Here is a 19195-nt window from a genome sequence, read left to right as displayed (position 1 = left end):
AAATACACTGATATCGTTGGCACCAAATCGGCGCCAAGCCCGGCACACCGACGGCGCTGGAGCAGCGGCTCCCGGCAAACCGCGGAGCCCAGCCCGCGCCGGTGCCAACACGGCCGCCGGCAGCCCTCGGCTCGCCAGCTCTCTCCGCTCCCGCGCAGGGTTTCGGCTCGGCGCGGGCTGGAGGAAAGCCTCCTCCGCGGGCAGCCCTCGGGGCTCGCGCACTCGCCCAGGGCACAGGCGGACAGAAACGTCCTACGAGTGTGGCCGGTGAACAAGTCGGGGTTGGTAGGGATCCTCCTCGCCTAACACGTGGCCCAGAAAGTTGTTCCTGGTGGCCTTCAAACAGAGGTCCACCAAATCTGCAAGCGGGACGGGAGGCCGGCGCAGGTTAGGGGAGCGGAAGGACGCCCGCTTTGCTCACAGCTAGCTTTCCGGCAGCTTATGGGACCCAGACAGCAAATTCAAGGGGTGCCATGGAGCTCCCACGCTCCCGGGGGAGCTGCTGCAACGGAGACGTCCCACCAGGGAGCTCTTAAACCTTCCTCCGGGCTTTCCGGAAAACATCATCCAGCTTCTCCCTAAAATTCACGCCATTTGTTTTAGATGCAGCTTTGATTCCTGACAAGCAACGTGCAGAGGAGAAGAACACAGCCGTGACGTGCAAACCCTCAGCTCCTCCGCGCTCTGATCTGGGCCCAGGCCAGATGAAACACGGACAGAAACGTCCCTCGAGGAGGAAGGGCACCGACGGCCGTCAGAGGGGAGCGGAGGGAGCACTGGGGCCGCACGGTACCCGGGCAAGGAGGCAGCCTCCTCTGAAAGGGGATGCTGCGGATGTAAGCAACCCGCTCGGCTCCAACACGCACCGGCTCGCTGGGACCGCCGCGCCGGAGCACCTCGCACCCGCGGAGCGGAGCTCTGCTCTCCTCCCGAAATTACAGGCAGGGAACGGCAGCACGGGATGACCGAGAGGTCAAAACTACCCGGAGAAACGGTGCCGCCTCTGCGTCCTGCGGACACCCTTTGGCGGCTATCAGTCTCCTGTTTCACTCCCTCTTCCTCCTCACCCAGCGCATTTTGAGAGGTCGGACATCTCCTACCTTCCTGAGCCTACGTCACCCACTGAGTCGGACATCAGTGACTCACTTAAAACGAAACCCCGGGGAAAGAAAATACCCTAATTATCCAAGCAGCCAGCGGCCACAACACAAAGTCACATTTACCACGGAAGAGAGCCAGCGTGGGACTTTGGAATGCCCTTATCCTGCCACAGCCGCCGGTGAGCACGTGGGGCCGAGGGGTAAAAGACCCACACGTGTGCGGGGCTGCGGCTACGGAGAAACCTGCTCCCGCCAGAGCCCAAGCAGCACCCCGAGGAGGCGGAGCGCTTTCGGAAATCTGGCCTTGGAGGTGCTGCCAAGGACTCTCTCATGGTTTGGGGTCACGATAAATGTTGCACAAGGGAGAGGAACAGGCTGTTATCCTTGCAAGGTAGGAACTGTTCCTGACGGTGCGAGTTCTTTAACACAGCAAATGGGAGAGGAAACAAAAAGTGGCCAAAAGCAGAAATAAATTGCAAAACAAAGTACTGAGACCCAAAGTACTAACATTAAGTGAATGTCACTAGGGCAGCTGGAAACCCTGATATGGTGCAATTGAACCACCACCTCCAAGCAGGACCTCTCTGCTCAAAGGACGTACAACCACCGCACTAACCTGGACGCGTTTTCTCTGGCGCTCGAAGGGAAGCTCCCCATCCCAGCGGAGCTCTTTTTCCTAAACCAGGCCAGTTATGGAGGTGTAGCGGGGCCACGGTACCTACCGGTTTGGGGCAGTGGATGTACCGAGCAAGGCTGATGATCAAGTCATGGGTGATTGGATCCACCAGGTTTCGAAAGCTGGCGTACCGATAGAGGACATCATCCAGAGAGGTCGATTCCATTCCTAAATCCTGCAGAAAACAGGGTAGAGGGGCAACATTAGTTGTGCTGCAAAACCCAGTGGCTAGTGTGGTTCTTAGAACTACCCTGCATTGGTGGTCTCTACCAAGAAGCCAAGAAGAAAGTGATCCTCCCTCCACCCAACATAAGGAAGGGGCACACGTGCAGGTCACCCTGGAGAAACTTGCTTTCCTTTGCTTTATCTGCTCTGCAAAGAGGTGTTGGGGCTGCAAGGCAAACACCCAAACGCCTTCACAAGCCATAAATCCACTGAGCCAACGGTATGCAATACCGGTTCTCCTGCTTGCAATAAGGTAAAAATCAAAGATGACTCTAGCAAATGTGACAACCCAACCAGCGTGAAGCTGGGCCTGCAGAACCCAGCGCAGTAACGGTAGGGCTCTGTGGCTGCTCTACGTGGGGAAGAAGGAAGGAGCCTAAAATTGCAGCTCGGGAACCAGGAGGGTAAACCGGGGGGTTGTGGGGATAGCGAAGCGTTGGAGTTGACTGGCTGGGGACGGGGTGGAGGCTCTGCCGTTGGAGACTGGACAAGGATGTGTCAGGAACAGCTTAGACCGAGCTGATCCTGCCTTGGGGAGGGACTAGACCTCCTAAGCTCCCTTCCGAGACTATTTTCTAAGATTTTCAATCCTTAGACATAATAATTTGAGGAATTTTGGCACCAGACTCATTCTGTGAAACACATGAGCGCACAAGGAGGAGGAGGGGAAGGGTTATGCACAGTGTACGCCGTTCGCTTCAAGCAATTTATCTCTACTGTTTCTCGTTCCTCAGCAGCAACCGATTAGGGGATACGAGCGTGCTCCTCCCAACTCGAATGCACGTTGCAAGCAAGTCCAGCAGCCGCCCTGCTGAGATAACCCTCGCGAGAGCCCGCTCCCACCAGGAGACGTGCCTTGCGGTCCCCGTCCTACCCCCGCGCTCCAAGAGCTCTGGGTTAACTCTCCAGCCCTGCCGTACCGCGTCAGCTTGAGCACGCCACTTCATCCCCCTTTTTCTTTTAACGTTTGATAGGAATATTTCAACTATCCAACTAAAAATCAGCCAGTGGTGAAAATCTTGTCGGAGAAGCTCCACCAGGCGTGAGGGAAACGGCTGCTGGTCTCCTGCAAACAGCCACACCAGAGACACAGGCTCGTCCGCAACCGCACGAAATGTCCAGTCCTCCTCCTGCAGAGCTGGTGGCATCTGGCATCATGATGTTTGAAAAAATACACGTCTCTGCGCATGAAGATGTTTGCAGGCTACGGCCAGGAAACTTCCCCGGAAACCTGCTTGCATCCATACTTTCCACCTTCAACAAAACGATGCATTTGGCTGCAATTTCGTCTTGGTGGAAATGCTCTGACCATCTCGCAGGGGCGCACAAGTGAGGAGCCCTCCGGGGCAGCAAGAGGGCTGAACGCGAGGCAGAAACCCTTGCGGGTCCGGGATGCTCATATTCCCCTCTGGTGCTGCTCCTGCCCCCACAACCTGCCCTGCGTCCTCCAAAAGCATCAGCTCCTTGAGATGGCTCCGTTTCCAATCTGACCTCTACAGATCCCATTCCTGCTGCTCCCAAAATAGATGCACTTATCAAAGAACCATTTCAAAGCCTTCAAACACTTCCCAGCTCCCAAAAGGCATTTCCGGAGCACAAGCGGACAGCTGGAGAGGGGACATCCCGCGGGAGGGCACAAACGTCAGAAACAGCCTCAGCATCCACCTCACTACCAGCACCGGGGAATATTGGGAGAAAGGAAGTGGGGAACCTGCCCCAGGGCCAAGGAAGGGTCACTGAACCTCTGCGGCTTTCATGTCAGAGCATCCGTGCACTTAAGAGCCCCAGGAAATGAAGCCAGAGCAGCTCATCTGGAAGAGCTCAAGGCTCAAAGCAGCTGAATTTTGTCAGAACCAGAGCAAAGAGACCAGCCGTTAACACACAGCCCAGTAAAAAAGGTGTTTGCTGTCTTGCAAGAGATGCCAATGGGCTTATGTTAAAGCTTAAACTCCAGAAACCCTCCGTGCAAGACTGGACATAATGAATTATCCCGGGTCACAGGGCAATTTAGCCGGGTAACGGCGGCGCCACGGCGCTTCGTGATCGCTTGACCCCAAAGGCAAAGCGCCGCTTGCGCCGACCGGCCGGGCTACGAAACGCGGCCACGCGCTGCTCCCGCGAGCGAGACCTGCACGGCCGACGGCTCCCGGCGTCAACGGCGGGGTCGGAAAACCAAGCTGGGGCCCATCCTGCAACGAATTAAAGGCTGGAAAGGACCGAGCCGCAAAAATAAGACGGAAGCTGCAGGCGAGGAGGCAACGAGCAATGCCAGGAACACGCACCAAGGCGGAAGCGGGCAGCGCTCCGGTCCTCCTCTTGGTGAAAACCAGCGGTCTGCAGAGGGAAAACCACAGAGTTCCAACCACCAAAAAGGAACAATTTATGACCCCTGAGACCCAGCTAACCACTGACAGCCGCACATGCAATTTGCTGATAATTAACACTAAAAGTTCCCTTTCTCCTGCCCCCAGTGCTTTAATTCAGCAAGTGCAAGCAAATAACACCTCGGGGCTCTGCAGCAAACCGGAGCCGGTCCTGCGCTCAGAGATGCTCCAGTGCTAATAAACTGCTCGCGGGAAGGCAAATCCTTTGTAAGTACCAACGCTCCAGGACCTTGGAAAGGCGGAAAATGATCATCTTCTCTTAAAAAAAATAAAATAAAAATAAAAATTTGTTCCTCCTTGAGAAGAGGTCTCATGGCTGGGGAATTACAGGCTTGCGCCCGAAACCAGGCAGACGCTTTGAGTGCAAAACCTGCCGAGAAAGGGCCGCTCCAGCCTGGGACTTGGCAGAAATCACCCCCGCTCAAAGCAGGGACGAGGCAGTTAAAAAAATAAAAATAAAATAAAAAAACGTGTGGGGCTGTTTTCCCTTGATGGGAGCACCAAAAAAAAGCCCTATAACAACAAAGCCAAACAGACACAGAAACCAATCAGCCAGTGCTCCAACTGATTGCAAACATACCTAGTTTAAAAAATAAAGCAGCTCTACCGATTTACGATCTATCCCACGGCATTTGCCAAGTTGGCATTAAAAAAAAACCCAAAACCAACAACAACAAAAGACTTATAATCTCAGCGCAGAGATCTAGAAATAAGCTGCCGCGGGCGCCGCAGTCCCTGGGAGCGGTGCGGTAACGGCGAGGCAAGCCCACCAGGGCTGCTCGGCCGTGGGCGTTTTTAATTAGCCGGGAAGAACCGGCTCGTTTGCTAAAGGCCGCCCCGCTGCTCAAGGATGTTGGCACTGCAAAGATTCCGGGCTCTCTGCGGCTTAGGCTCTTTTGCAAGAGGGAAAAAACAAAGCAAAAAAACCCAGAGGAATGGGAAGAACTGGGAGCCCGTTGCAGCCTGGGAGACAGTCGTCGCTGCCCTGGGAGCCCCGTCCCGGAGCTTCCCGCAGCAGGAGCCGTGGGACGCGCCGGCTCCCGCGGGAACCACTTGGGCTGGGGAGAAACTCCTCATTGGGGGCAGCGGGAGCTGGGTTGGAGCAAGGAACGACCATGCAAAAAACCCTCCTGTCCAGATACCTGGGGCTTGGAAATCCCCAACATCCCCCCTTTCAGGGAGAGCAGTAATTCCCCTAACAGCGGGCTGGATTTGGCCCCTGGCATTGGTGTCACTGGCAAACGCCACACGCTATCGCAGGAGCCAATTTCGGGGCGAGAGGGGAGTAATCCTGCACACGCAGCTTTGGACCCTCTGGGATCCTTCAGGATCAAGCCAGGCTTAATATCTTGCCTCTCCCCTTTAAGCACATCAAAAATTTGACCATTTTCTCTTAAGCTAAAACTAAAACGTAGAACCAATAAATCCGAAGCTTTCTCTCCCTCTCCTTCCCCTCCCGGGACAGTTTACATTTTTCGCAGGAACCGTTCCCGCCTCCCTCCCGCTGCACATTTTTTTATGCCCAAACGTCTTTCCCAGCTGCTCCCTCAGTCTCTGCCGCACCAGCGCTGCCTCTTCCCACCGCATGCAATATTTTAAAGCCGCTCAAGGCTGAAACTTGTTCGAGGCCAAGCGATGAGCTCATGCACAATTTAATAACTTAGCACCAGTCCACGCTGTCAGCAGCAAATCGCAAATCTCTGACTTTGGAGGAGACGCCCAGCGCCTGGCTCGAATCCCCGGGTTTCTCCGCGGCGCGTTCCCTCGCCCCAGGGGACCTTCGGCCAGGCAGCAAGAGCAACTTTCGGACAGTCCCGCGCGATTCCCTTTGCCGCTCACCCCTCTCCCGTCGCCCGCGTCCTTCCTGCAATTCATCCACCTTGTTTCGAGGCCAAGAGAAAGCCAAAGCGCCCGTCGGTCCTTCTGGCCGGCTTACCAACCAGATGACAAGGGCAGAGGACTCGCAGCCCCCGGCCACCAACTCCTTGCCTTCGACCTCCACAGGAGGAGTCTTCTGCAAAGGCAGCAATGTAAAGGTATGGGACTTCAAAAAAAGCCCAGAAAACAAAAAAACCCATGAGGAATGAGAAATTTAGATCCAGCAGCAGCAGAAGCAATGCCTCCTCCGTAGAGCCCGCAGAGGAAACTTCCCAGACACGGCAATTAAAGGCCTAAGAGAATACAATTATTTTGGAAAAAGCATTAGCAGCAACGATGGGGCTCACGAAGCATCTATCGACAGAGGACCGGACAGGAGTCTGAGGAGGCTTTGAAGCTCTGCAGAGCGGCTGGTCGGACGACACAGACCTGAGGCCGTTAGAGAACCTGCAGATATTCACGCCAGACATGTCTTTCCTTGATTCGCTCTTGGAGAACAGGAGAGGAATCGGAAAACTGGAGGACGCCTTTATGATGCTTGGAAACCAAACCCAGGCATTGACAACCCCAAAATTTGCATGTCCGCTGACAGCACAACAACAGAGCTAACGCAGAGAGTGAAGAAAGGCTTCCAGGCAAGAAGAACAGATGATAAAAATCCATGTTGTTTGCTGTACGAGGCCCTCGACTGAAAGCATCCATTAAACTACTCTGAACTGGACCAGGATAGTTTCCCTCAATTATAAAAATAAAACTGGACCCCAAAAAACTGGAGCAGCAGAGACGTTATAAGGGTCAATACCCCCCTGCACAGGCCTATTTACAGCTAGGAGAGCTTTTAAGTCATTTCTAACCTTTTACTTTGCCCAGCCAAGCTCCAAAGTGATGCTCAGGTGCCCTAAAGCAGCGTTTCTCACCAGCCCGGCTCTCTGCGGAAGTGGGTGAACCACGGGTCTGTCCATCTGCCTGTCCACGTTGTCCGTCTGTCCCTACTAACGTTAAGGCAGTCACCCAACGCTGCCCCGATCCGTGGGAGGAGAAACGCTGCGGTCCTGCAGGTTTCGGGAAAGCTGAGCTGGGGCGCGGGGAGCTGCCCGGGTTGCTGCCTCCGCCGCGGGAAAGCAGCCGCGGGAATGCAGCCCTCCTGGCAGGACGCGGTGGGAATATCGCGAATATCCCTGGAAAGGCTCCCATCAGCATCCAGGATACACTGGAGAGCAGGGAGAAGAGCCGCTCGCCCTGCCGCCCCCGGACGCTCGGTGCTGGGGTCGCTCTGGGCTTCAACCTCGATCCCTTTTGCCAGCAGCCGCCGCAGAGGGAGCCCCTCTACCCAAAACCCGGCGCCGCGCAGAGCTCGGTGTCCCCAGGCAAACACAACCAAGCAAGGCCATTTTCCCAGGGAAAAAGAAAGAAAAATAATAATAAGCGAAGGAGTTTGGTGCCCTTTTGCTTCCCCGCGAGATCGGAGGGCCAACGGGGAGGTTCACAGCTGCAAAGGGCCGTCAGGCGGGCGGTTCGGGACGGGCAGCCGCGGAGGGCAAGCCTCCGGGCAGGGTGCGCTTGGAGGAGGGAGGCAACGTTGCAGCGGAGAAGCCAACGTTTCCCTGGCAGATCGACCCAAATAATAACCGGCGGCGGGTCGGACCCCCTCCAGGCAGCTCGAGCTGCGGAAGCTCAGCGAGATGGGCAGAGCTGCGCCGCCGCCATCCAGACACCAGCCGAGCGCGAAGAAGGGATTTGCAGACGGACGCGCCGCGTCTGTTTGAGCTGCGAGGAAATGCAATTACCCCAGCTGGAACGTGGCCAGAGCGCGGCTCACGGGCTCCGCCAGGAAAGCGCCTGGGGGCAGGCAACGGGAACGGAGAGCCCCGGCCACCCACCCCGTCTGCGATCCTTGCGCCCTGCGAGCCAAACTGCGATCCTTGCAGGAAGGGGGGAGATGTTTCCAAACAGAAGAGACGGGCAGGAAGCGCTCACCACCGAGATTTTCCATGCCTGCGGAAGGCAGCCTGGTGCCGGGGCGTGCGGTCGGCGAGCCGCCGCCGATGCTGCGAGAGCGGCACCCGCGAGCGCGCACCCCTTGCTGCTCGAAGCCAGGGTGCCTCTGCCCGGCGGCACGGCACGGCACAGCCGGCTCTGCTGGGAGAGGAGAGCCCGCGCGGCTGAGACCTTAGTAAGGAACCAAGCCGGGCTGTCCGTCCGTCCATCCATCCCTCCACCTCGCCGTCCCTCTCCAAACGCCAGCCAGGCTCGTTCAGCTACGGGAAAGGGGCAAAAGTCTCCAAGGTCCCCTGAGTTTGGGGGAAGCGGTGTCAGGGGGAGGAGAGGACCCCAAAACGGGGAGGACGAGAGCTCAGCTGCGGCACACGGACGCTCTGCAGCTCTTCCAGATGTTCCACAGCTGCGCATCACCCAGCTGGGACCTCGACGAGGACCCTGGGAGAAGCTGGGTTTGCCAGAGCCGAGGTTTGGCTTCTGCTGGACAACCAACACCCACAGGCAAGAAAACAAGGCTCATTTCTTCCTGCCCCGGCGACAACCCTCCTCTTTTTTTTTTCTTAAGCAAGGTTGAGCTGAGCACATGCAGAAAAACTCGATTTTCCTAAGCAGAAGAGAGGAGCAGCCGGAGCCCTGACCGCTCGCTCTTCCCAGCCCTAACGCAGCCGCTTTCTCCGAGCTGCCTTCGCCTCGCAGATTAGCACGGCGGGGTGCGAGCTGCCTTGCTCCGGCCTTAATTCCCTTGGGGCCGCTCCTGGGGAGCGGGAAAGCGGGAGCTATTGCCTCAGCCCGCTTGGGCCCCCTATCCTGTTTCCAGCAGCAGCCAACAGGCAGGATTTCAGGAAAAGGCCGGAGCGGGCATCCCGCGAGCCCTGGGCAGCCGGCTCCTGCACGGCGCTCGCAGCTCGCCCAGGCGTGGGAGGAAGTGCAAGTCGCGCGGCCGCGGTTTAAAGGTCACATCTGCTTTCCTACACGTGCAAAGCTGCTTTCAGCCTGGCACTGGCTCATTCCTTGGTCCTCTCTCCCGCCTCTTCTCTCTTGCCATCGAAATGCCACCCGGCGCTGCCTGGCTCCTGGCAGCAGCTGCACCGCCACCCTCCAAATTTCGTTGCAATCCGATGCATGAAAAGAAAGGTGAGACTTTCAGCCAGACCGGCGTTCCCGGTGCCGCTAGAAACGGGGCTCGACCCTGCCTCTCCGATAAGGCGCGAGGCGGCGTCATTTCGGCGGACGGATGACCGCTCCCGCGTCACCCCCACGCTGCGCCCGAAGCGCCGAAACCCCCAGGCGCCCCGGAGGCGCTGCAGCCCCGGGCGGCCTCCCGAGCCCCCCCGGCGCCCGGGAGAAATCAATCCGCTCCGGCGCGTACGACCCGAGCTCGCAACCCGATAGCCGCTTCCCGACGCGCCGGCTGGCTGCCGAGCGGCGCTGAGCAGCGCTGCGCTAGCTGCGGGGGCCGCGTCGCGGGCGCTCGGGAACCGCTCGGCTCCGCTTCAAAGGGGCCGAGCAGCGGCGGCGGATTATACAAATGCTCTGACAATTCCTTCGGGATCCTCCAAAGCGGGTAGGTGCTAGAAGGAAACCGGAGATCACACTGATACGGGCTTTAGCAAAAGTGAGTGCCGACGAATCCTCGGCGCAGCTCTCTGCCGAGGAGGCTTATTCAAGGGAGGTAATTCAAGACGTTGCTGAGAGAGAGAAACATTCAATTAACTCTTTACACTGGCTGCCACAAAACCATGTGAACATTACGGAAAGATCACCGAAATGAACAAATTCCAGCAAACTCCAATAAAAACGTGTCATTTTTTTCCCCCCCCAGTTATATCAGAGCAGGAGACTGGATAGGGGTGAAGGAGAAATGGAGAAGGCTTCACACAGATTATGGGGAAGGGAAGAGCCGCAGACAGCAACATGCACTCCTGGTGCTGTTCAAGGTGTACCAAATTCATCACATATATATATATACTGAATATATCATATATATATATATATATACATACACTGAATAGCCGCCCTCCCTGCCAGCGCCTGCGAGAGCATCCCGCAGGAGGAGCAAGGGGAAGGAGTGCACACGCGTCCCAGACGGTTCCTTCAAAACAGAGCTCTTGCTGCTTCTCCTCTGCTCCCACCCGAACGTGCCCAGACCGAAGTGCCGCCCACCCAAGGGAGGCCGAAGGGACCATCCTGACTCCTTGGTCCAGCTACTGTTCTGGCTCCTCGCTGACACGTGCCATGAGGTCCCTGCGCTCGGTCTCGCTTCACGGACACACGGTCACCCAAAGCCTGGGTGTGCAAGTCTGCGTCTAAGCCTGACCCGTGCCGCGGTGGCCAGTGAGCTAACGTGACCTCTCATGGGTTTTCTGGTGGCAAGCGGAGTGGATTTACTGCTTAAAACTACTTTGTTGTGCTTCACACCAGCATCTGGCTACCTCCCTCTGCCAGAAGACGTTTATTAGAGCTTTTGCAGCGCAAAACCTCGGTGGGAACAAGATACAGGCACATTTTAGCTCAAAGCCGTCGCTTGAGGTGCTCCTGAGATGGGCAGGTAAGGCGGAACCCGACACTGAAATCAAACCTCCCCGTCCCTGCGCGCACTAAGATTTATCCTGAGCTAACAGCAGCAGCTGCCTATTCTGCCCTGGGGACAAAGTCTCCGGCTGCGCTTGGTACCGACCCATGAGCTAAGAGAGGCTTCCAGCAAAAGAGCAAAACCAACAAAATCCCCGACACCAAACTCATTTTCCTACTCGAGACAGAGCAGGAGGAAAGGAATGGAAAAAAGGTTTCCCCGGCCCCAGACGGCTTGCAAAGGAGGCCGGCAGAGCACAAGTAATTAGCATGGACAACATGAATTTCAATTCTTTCATTTGCAAATCCCGCATCCCAGTTAATCTCAAGCACGGACAAAGGTCCATTAATGCAGCAGATCCTCGTAATGGGATTCGGAGCGACAGCAAATCAATATATAACACTCTTGCGTGCTAGAATAGTCTACGCTTTGCATAATAATCACGGCGGCTGGAATGACGTGTGTTTATACGGAGACGCGCTCGAGATGATCGCCGGCCACCCAGCAGGCTCGGCAGGGACGTTTCTCCCCGCGCGGGAGCACGAAAACCTGGCAAATCCCGGCAGCAAGCGGGCAGCCGCAGGGAGAGGACAGTCAGCGAGGCGGGTATTTAACACGGGGGCGGCATCCCTAGCCTCATCCAGAAGGAAAATAAGAAGGATATCTCACGGGCCAGCGTGTCCTCACGACGATGATGGAAGGAGGCTTCCCCGAGCGCCGGCTGGGACCTGTGCGAGGGGAGCGCGCGGTGGTGGGCAGCGGCGGCACGAGCAGCGCTACGCGGGGCCTCGCTCCTCGGCGCTCCCGCCGCGGCAATCCCATCCCGCGGCTCTCCAGATCCCGGCAGCGGATGGCTGAGGAGCAATCTCAAAGACCACCACGCGCCCCTTCACCGAGGCGCCCACGGAGCCAAGCCGCAGCTCACTCCTCCTCCTCCTCCTCCGGGATATCTTCTCTTACGCTTGCCAAGGCACAAAACCGCAGCCCAGCTCCTCGGCCGCCCGCATCCCGCTCCCTCCGGCACGGCGGCTCACGGGACGCCCCCCGGCCACCCAAGGCCACCGCGAGGCAGGGCACCCAAGCGGAGCGCGCTGCAGCGCCGGCACCGACCGGACCTGCTAACGCACCCTCCCGCCCCACGGCTGGCTGAGCCCTCCCGGGAAAACTAAGCTGGATCCCATGGAACGCCGCGGCCGGAGAATATCTCCACAGGTGCTCGGACAAAGTCTTCGGCCCAAACCCTCCCCGCGACGCAGACGGAGCCTTGGGACCCTTTTTGTCCCCCGAGAAGCGCCAGGGAATCCCACTCGGAGGGAGGCTCCTTTTGCAAGGTGCAAAACACGGAGGAGAAACCTGGTTTATTCCCGAGGATGCCACCAGCTGGTCCCAGCTGGCTGCGCGTCTGCTACCGCAAACGCTGGTGCAATATAAACGGCACTTTAACCCTCACGCCTAGTTACACTGAAATTGCTGCAGCATCTTTTAGGACGCCGTAAATATGATTTAGAAGGAAGAGGTCAAGAGGCGTCAAGTTGTCTTCCTGACAACCTGCTGGGGATGGAAAAACCTCTTAGGGTCCCCAAGCCCCATTGCGGCAACCTGCTTGCACATATCCGCTCTGTATACGCATAACATACACGAATGCAATCTATAGGGACTTTCTTTTAAAGCTATGACCGCCGACGGCACGTATGACGAACGAGGTTTGGAGGCACGCCGACGGCGCTAACCTGGAGCGGCGACGCACGCGGAACGGGCGCGCGCTCGCCCGCAGGCTGGGCTGCAGCTGCGCAACGCGGCGCGGCCGCTCCCCCACCGCCCGCACGGCTCCGGAAGGCGCCCTGCGCGTTTTGGGTTTCCGAAAATAAGTAGATAAATAAATAAATAAAAATAAAAAAGGCGGTCGGCCGGGAAACGTCGTTACCGTCCTTCGGAAATCAGCGGTGGCAGCTCCGCGCGGTGACTTCACTCCGCAGAAATGGCATTTTATCTCTGCCCTTTGCATTCCGTCAGGCTCTGCATTCGGGCTCCGGCCTCCTCCGACGCGAGGGCTCGGGAGCCGCCACCGCTCCTTCTAGAAGATGCATTCGATTTACACGTTGAAAGAGGATTAAAAAAAAGCCTTGCAGGAGAGGAGCTTAGCTTATTCATTTCCTTGGCGTTTGCAGGGAAAAGCAGCTGATGGCAAGAGATGAAAGCGCCACGAAGCAGCGTTTTCCGATTCACCGCCTTCCCGCGAGTTAACCTTATCGGAGAACGGCTCCACACCTGTTTGCACAGCGGAGGAAACGGTGCCGCGGCGCCGGCACAGCCAGGTGTCCGGCGTCACCGCCGCTGCGCCCGCTTCCCTGCCCCTCCGCCCCGGCACCGGGCTGGGGACCAGCCCGCAAAGCGAAGGGTCCCCCGGGGGACCCGCGTCCCACAGGAGCGGGGCAGGCGAGGCGCGGGAAAAATGCCTTGGCTGCAGTTCTCCAACCCCCGTTGGGTTTTTTTACCCCGAGAAAAGGCGCTGGAAAGCTGGATGCTTAGCGCGCTTTAAAGATGCCTTTTTCCCCTGCTTGAGCCACATTACTCGACAGCAGTGAAATAACTGCGGAGCAGCTACAGAGCGCTCGGCGAGAGGAGCTTCCCGCCGGCGAGCCCCAGCGCCTCTTCTCGGGGTGTTCCTAAAGCCTCCCGGTTTCCCACGCAGCGACCGGCCCTGCGCTTTGCACCGCCGAGAAGGAGCCCAGCACCCTCGCCGCTCCGCGGAAGAGCCCGCGTCGCCCGGCACTCGATTCCCTGACATTAAAAAAATCAATTAACACGGTTATTTAGAAGAGCTGTATGCTTTAAGTGTATTTACTTTAACAGGCTCCTTTCCATCATCTAGTTTTAAATGTAAAACGTTTTGAGACGTTCACTTCGCCTCTCCCATGCATCCAGCGTACCTCGAGTTTTTATTTAACTAATAAAGTCACTTTTCAAACACCGGCCTTCCACATTTTGCACTTGAGTTTTCATCTCCATGTAACTCGACAGAAGGCAGAAGCACAAAAAATTAAACCAACTGAGTAAATTCACCATTTCCCACCAGAACGAGAACATCCCGCACCGACGGCGCAGCCGTACCGCTGGCTAAACAAGCGCCGACGGACGCGCCGCGGTCCCTGCTCAGAAAGGAAGTTTCCGACTACCCCAAACGGCATCGACCTTTCCAGACAAACCAGGAAAATACCCCCTTTCTCCGGAAAGCCCCTCTTGCCCGTGCTCGGACGGGGCGAGCGGTTTCCGCCAGGCTGCCAGGCGGTGGGGCGCCCGCTCCGCTCCCCCACGATCCCGGGCCTCCGAAGCACGATGCCGTTTCCTGCACCGGCTCTCGTCCCTCTTCTCGGTTTTGCATTTTGCAGCGCCAAGCGCCTGGTGGCTGCTCCCAGCTCCCGTGGGCTTTCACATCCCTGCGTCTCCTCTCGGGAGCAAAACGCGGCGGCTCAAGCCGCACAAGCCCCCGTTTTGCTCCCTTCGCTGCAGCAAGGGAATTATTTCCTTCGCACCTTCCCGTTGGGTTGGATGCCCCGGACCAGGCGGCAGATGCGTTAGCGGGATGCGGAGCCCCGGCGCATCCCTGCGGGAGAAGGGGAAGGAAGGCGCCGAGCGGGCCGGGATGCAAGGACGCGGCAGAGGCACCGCAGGAGAGCGGCTCGCCATGGAGCCGGGCAGGGACGGCGGAGCCCCCGTGTCCAGCGGCTTAAGGGTTAAAAAAATTCGGGGGACGCCGGCGGTTTCGTCAGAGGAAGCCAGCGGCTCGTCCCAGAGCCGTGGAGGCAGGCGCGGGGCTAACGGCAAGCGGCGGCTCCCAATCGCCGCTTCCCCTCCGCAGGGACGACGGGGCTCGATCGCGGCCCAGCGCCTGCTTCAGCCGCCGTCTCCCGCGCTCGCCCACGCTAATTAAGCGGAGGAATTACCCCCGCGAACCGCTTTTCAATCTCATCCCGCAGCCCCCTGCTCCGGTGCAGCGGGAGAAGGTCACGGCGGGACCGCGGGAACGCTTTGCCTTTCCTCCCTTTTTTTTTTTGTTTTTTAATTTATTATTATTTTTTTACTTATCGGCACTGCCGTAGACGTCGCGTGGCCGCGGGGACACGTGCCCTGGCGCAGGCTCCGCCGCCGGCCGGAACCGCCAGCAAATTCTCGGAGGGCAACGTAAGGCGTTGCGGAGCGCGGTGCCGTGCCATGCCGCTCCGCCGGGGCAGCGAGCCCTGGGGCAGCAGGGAGCAGGAAAACACGCTTTGCTTTACGGGTCCTCGCCCTGGCAGGGGAGACACTCCCAGGATTTAATATAGCGACAGCGCCGGGCTGGTTTAACCACTGAAACTCAAGAGTGCTTCAAAAAAAAAAAAAAGTAAAGAAAAAAGTACAAAAAGTACCAAAAAAAAGGTAAAAAAGTTTTAAAAAAATAAAAAAAATAAGCGTGACACTAGGAAATACTAAAGTCTCCCTATTCTGCAGCTGGTGGAAACGGCTGCTGCACCTCGCCCGCGCAGAGGAGCAGCAACTCTCCCATGTCAGCGCTGGGTCCCGAAGCGCCGGCTGCGACACCCTCCTTTAATCCAGTTTCCACCCGCCTCGGCGCGAGGCCCCGCGGCAGCTCCGTACGGAAAGCAGGGAAAACGCCGCCAGGGAAACCGCGGAAGTTTGCAGTGCAGGAGAGAAGCCGGACTCCTAGCGATGCAGCGCAAGAATCGGTGCCGTGAAAGGAAGCCGGCCCCACGCCGGGGACCGGGCAGCTCATCGCACCTCTTGGAACAGCAAACTCGGTAAAACACCGGCTTTTTCAGTGTATTTCCACTTATTCTCCCGTTCATCCGCGCGGCCGCCAAAAGCGTGCGGGGGGCAGCAGCGGCCAGGATGGCTCCCGGGAAAGCACAAGAGGGCAGGGGGCAGCGCTTTCCCTTTTTCTTACTTCTATTTTTTTTTTTAAGGATTTTAACTTCTGCACTATGTGCTTTGGGCTGCCTCAGGCTCCAAGCAGTTGACGGCATTTCCAGAGCAGAAGGAAAGAGCAACCGTGATCTCCGGCGAAAGCGGCCGTCAGGCGGCTGCGCAGAAAGGCCCTTGCAGCGGCCGCCGCCGCGTTTTGCAGGCAGCGAGAGCACGAGCGCTATTCTGCGGGAAGGCAGCAGGATCCAGCTGCCTCCGTGCTGGAGGCCGCGTCGGACATCTCCGAGGAGCAGCCTCAAGGCACGTCGCTCCAGCTGCCGTCCACGGTTTTCTCCCTTTTTAAGCCAAAAGCAGCCTGCTTCGTACCTCGGCGCTCGCAGGGCTGCTCGCCGCCTCCGAGCGTTTTGCAAAGGCGAATTAATCCTCACTGCAGCCCGCAAAGGCAACGGCGTCGCTCCCGTTTCCCAGGGGAGACCCGGGATGGACTCCGCAAGAGGCCGTTTCGGTGCTGGGCGAAGGCGGGAAGTGCGGGAAATGCCTGTGCTCCCACGCTGCGGCTGCGCGTCCTGGTTATCGCACGCAGCTTTTGGGGGGGACGAGAGGTTCCTCCGGCCCGGTCTTCTGCCAGGCAGGGAGTTACGGCCAGGAACGCCGCAAATCCGGCCAGCCCGCGTCTGCCATCCAGAGAAAAAGGAGGGAGCATCTCCCGGATGGGGGGATGCTGCCACCGGCCCTCCTGCCTCGAAGCTCGACGCGGTACCCCAGCCTCGCCTCCCCCAGTATTTTTAAATGAATTTTGGGCTTAAGTGGAAACCTTTCCCCCCCCGTCCATCCGCCGCAGTGGGGTGAGAGGACGCCCCCGTCGCACCGCCACGGCCGCCCCCGGGCTTCCCCCTGGCTCCCGCCGGCTTCCCCGGGCGCCTCTCCGCAAAGCTCCCAAGCGCCACGGCCTGCCCCAGCGGCTGCACCGCCGCCTTTTAGGAAAAGGGCGCACGCGTTTCAGGGAAAAAAACGCCTTATTTCCCCGATCCGAGTCGGCCGCAGGAGAGCTTTCTATAGGAGGAGGCAAACACGGAGGAAACCGTTCCGATTCCTCCATTAAACCGCTCCAAAGACAGCAACAAGTCACATAAACTCGGCGAAAAGGGGACCAGGGACACGCCACGAACAAAACGCCTGCTTGCCCAGAAGCGAACGGGACCAGAAAACGGGGGGAAAAATGCAAAAAGCGAAACCCAAACACAAGAAGAACAGCAACAGCCGTGTTTTTACGTGGACGGACTGGCACACGGCTGATCCGCAGTGCAAAAAAGCGACCTCCCGACGCACGGGGAGGAGGCGAGCAACTTCTCCCCGGGTGGTGGAAGGGGTTATGCCGAACCCACGGCTGCCTCCTGCCTGCGCGGCTCCCGGCTGAAAAATCGAGCTTGGCGACGCTGGGTCTGCTCTCGTTTTGCACGGGAAACAGGCTGTTTTTCAGAGCCCAGCATAGCCAAGAGCCTTGGGAATTCCCAGCGCTTTAGTCTTTTTATCACCTTCTACGCGTACAAAAGGCGAAGCGATAATTTGCCGGATGCAGAACGCGGCTCTTCAGCCGCCGTTTTGTTTGCTCAGATCAGCTTGCGGCTGCGCTGCTTCCCGGCTAATGCCCAGCTCAAACAGCCTCGCACAGGGAAAGGTCTCGGGCTCTGTATATTAATTCCCAGCTTTTGCATGGGCTCCCGCACAGTAATTTCCGCAAGCCCAAGTCAACACGAGCAAAGCTCCGTCAAGCAACGCGTGCCGAAAGAGCAAGGCGAGAAGCAAAGCTGCCAACCGTTGGTATGCTGGAAAGTGTCAGAAAAGAGCCGATTCCCACCAAGTGCTGCCCTCGACCGCCCCGAGCGTTACAGCTCCGCTTCGACCACCCAACTTCCCGCAAGCCGAGCGGGAACCTCCTCGAGGGGCTGCGCGCGCCGCAAAGCCCAGCGCCGGCAGCGGGGCCGAGGAGCAGAACGCCCGCGGCGGGCTTCCTCCGATGTAACCACCCCTGCGCGGCCCCTTCACCGTTTCCCCCCAAAAGGCAGACCCACGCGGGAGAAAAATCGGGATTTTTCCCGCTCCCGGCCTCCCGGGGGACGAGCCCGCGCAGCCTCACCTGGCGCAGGTGCCGCAGCAGCTCGGTGGCCTCCTCCTGCTTGCCCTGCTTGGCCAGCAGCAGCATGTCCTGGATGAGGCAGACGCGCCGGTGGTAGGGGGGCAGGCTGCCGCCCCCCCGGCCGAACTTCTCGCCGGACTTGGCCACCAGGGAGGCGAGGAAGTCGCCCCGGTCGCGGGGGGGCAGCCGCTTGCGGGGCGGCGGCGGGGGGCTCTCCCCGGTGCCGCCCGGCGAGCAGCCCTTGGTCTGCCGCGTGCCCATGGCGGGCGGCCCGGCCGCAGGGGGTCCGGGGGGGGGGGGTGCAGGAGAGGGTGCCCGAGGGGGTGCGCTGAGGGGATTAGGGGGATGCACAGGGGATTGGGGGGTGCACAAGGGGGTCGAGGGGGGATGCAAAAGGGGGGATTGGGAGGATGCAGAGAGGGGTCAGAGGCATGCACGAGGGGGGAGTGGGGGGATGCACGAGGGGATTTAGGAGGAGACAGAGGGGGGTCGGGGGGAGGCACGAGGGGATTCGGAGGGTGCGCAGGGGGTGGAAGGAGGGTGCACGAGGGGGACAGGCGCCCGGGGCTCCCCGGGGCCGCGGCGCGGGCGGGCAGCCTAGCAGCGGGGGCGGCTGCGCTCCCGGCAGAGGCGCCGGCTCCGGCTCCGGCGGCGGCTCCGGGCGGCGGCGGCGGCAGCGGTGCCGGGCGCCGAGTCGCGGCCGCCCCCCTCCATGGCAGCGGGCGGGGGCCGCAGCCGGCCCGCGCTCCCGGTCGCTCCTTCTCACGGCAGCCGGCGGGCAGCGGCGGCGGGCGGCATCGGAGCGATGAGCGCGGCCGTGCTCAGCGCCGCAGAGCGGCCGCGGCGCGCCGCCCTCCAGAAAAGCGCCCCCGAAGCAGCCCCGAAGCAGCCCTCGCCTCTCGGCCGCCTCCTCCTCCTCCTCCTCCTGCGAGGGGGCTCCGGCCCGCGGGGCCCCGGCGTCCGAGGCCCGGCCCCGGGGGTGCGGCCGCCACTCGGGGGCAACTGTTGCGCGGCGCGGGCGGGCGGGCGGGCAGCGGGGGAGGGCCGGGGGCGGCACCGTGCACCGAGGCAGGGCTTGCGGAGGAAGCTGCCGCCGGACGGGGCTCTTCCTTCCTCCCTCCGCTCGCCCCGCCGCGCCGGGGCTTGCGCCGCGGGGTAGGGCTGCCCCGGGGGGGGGGGGGGAGGTGGTGCCCCGGGGGGGTTGCAATGGGGGGCTGCACCGGGGGGGAGGTGGTGCCCCGGGGGGGTTGCAGTGGGGGGCTGCACCGGGGGGGAGGTGGTGCCCCGGGGGGGTTGCAATGGGGG

At 59.5% G+C, this 19195-nt stretch overlaps 1 protein-coding gene across 2 annotated transcripts in view; it reads right to left on the bottom strand.

The window, feature by feature from the left end:
* LRRC75A (leucine rich repeat containing 75A) overlaps window positions 1–18336 on the bottom strand; it is a 44709-nt gene extending 26373 nt beyond the window's left edge. Inside the window, exons 1-2 of one of the 2 annotated variants that reach the window (XM_067309698.1) lie at window positions 17891–18336; window positions 1823–1951 (exon numbers count right to left, since the gene is read on the bottom strand). In XM_067309698.1, coding sequence (XP_067165799.1) covers window positions 1823–1951; window positions 17891–18151 — 390 coding nt within the window. In that variant the 5' untranslated portion in view covers window positions 18152–18336. The remainder of the gene's footprint in view (window positions 1–1822; window positions 1952–17890) is intronic. The other variant, XM_067309697.1, reaches the window with a different exon arrangement.
* Between the last annotated feature and the right edge of the window lie 859 nt (window positions 18337–19195).

Source organism: Apteryx mantelli, chromosome 22, assembly GCF_036417845.1.
Source record: "Apteryx mantelli isolate bAptMan1 chromosome 22, bAptMan1.hap1, whole genome shotgun sequence".
NCBI classification, from domain to species: Eukaryota; Metazoa; Chordata; class Aves; order Apterygiformes; family Apterygidae; genus Apteryx; species Apteryx mantelli.
The sequence above is the reverse complement of the archived record's forward strand: the minus strand, read 5'-3'. Positions and strand labels throughout refer to the sequence as shown.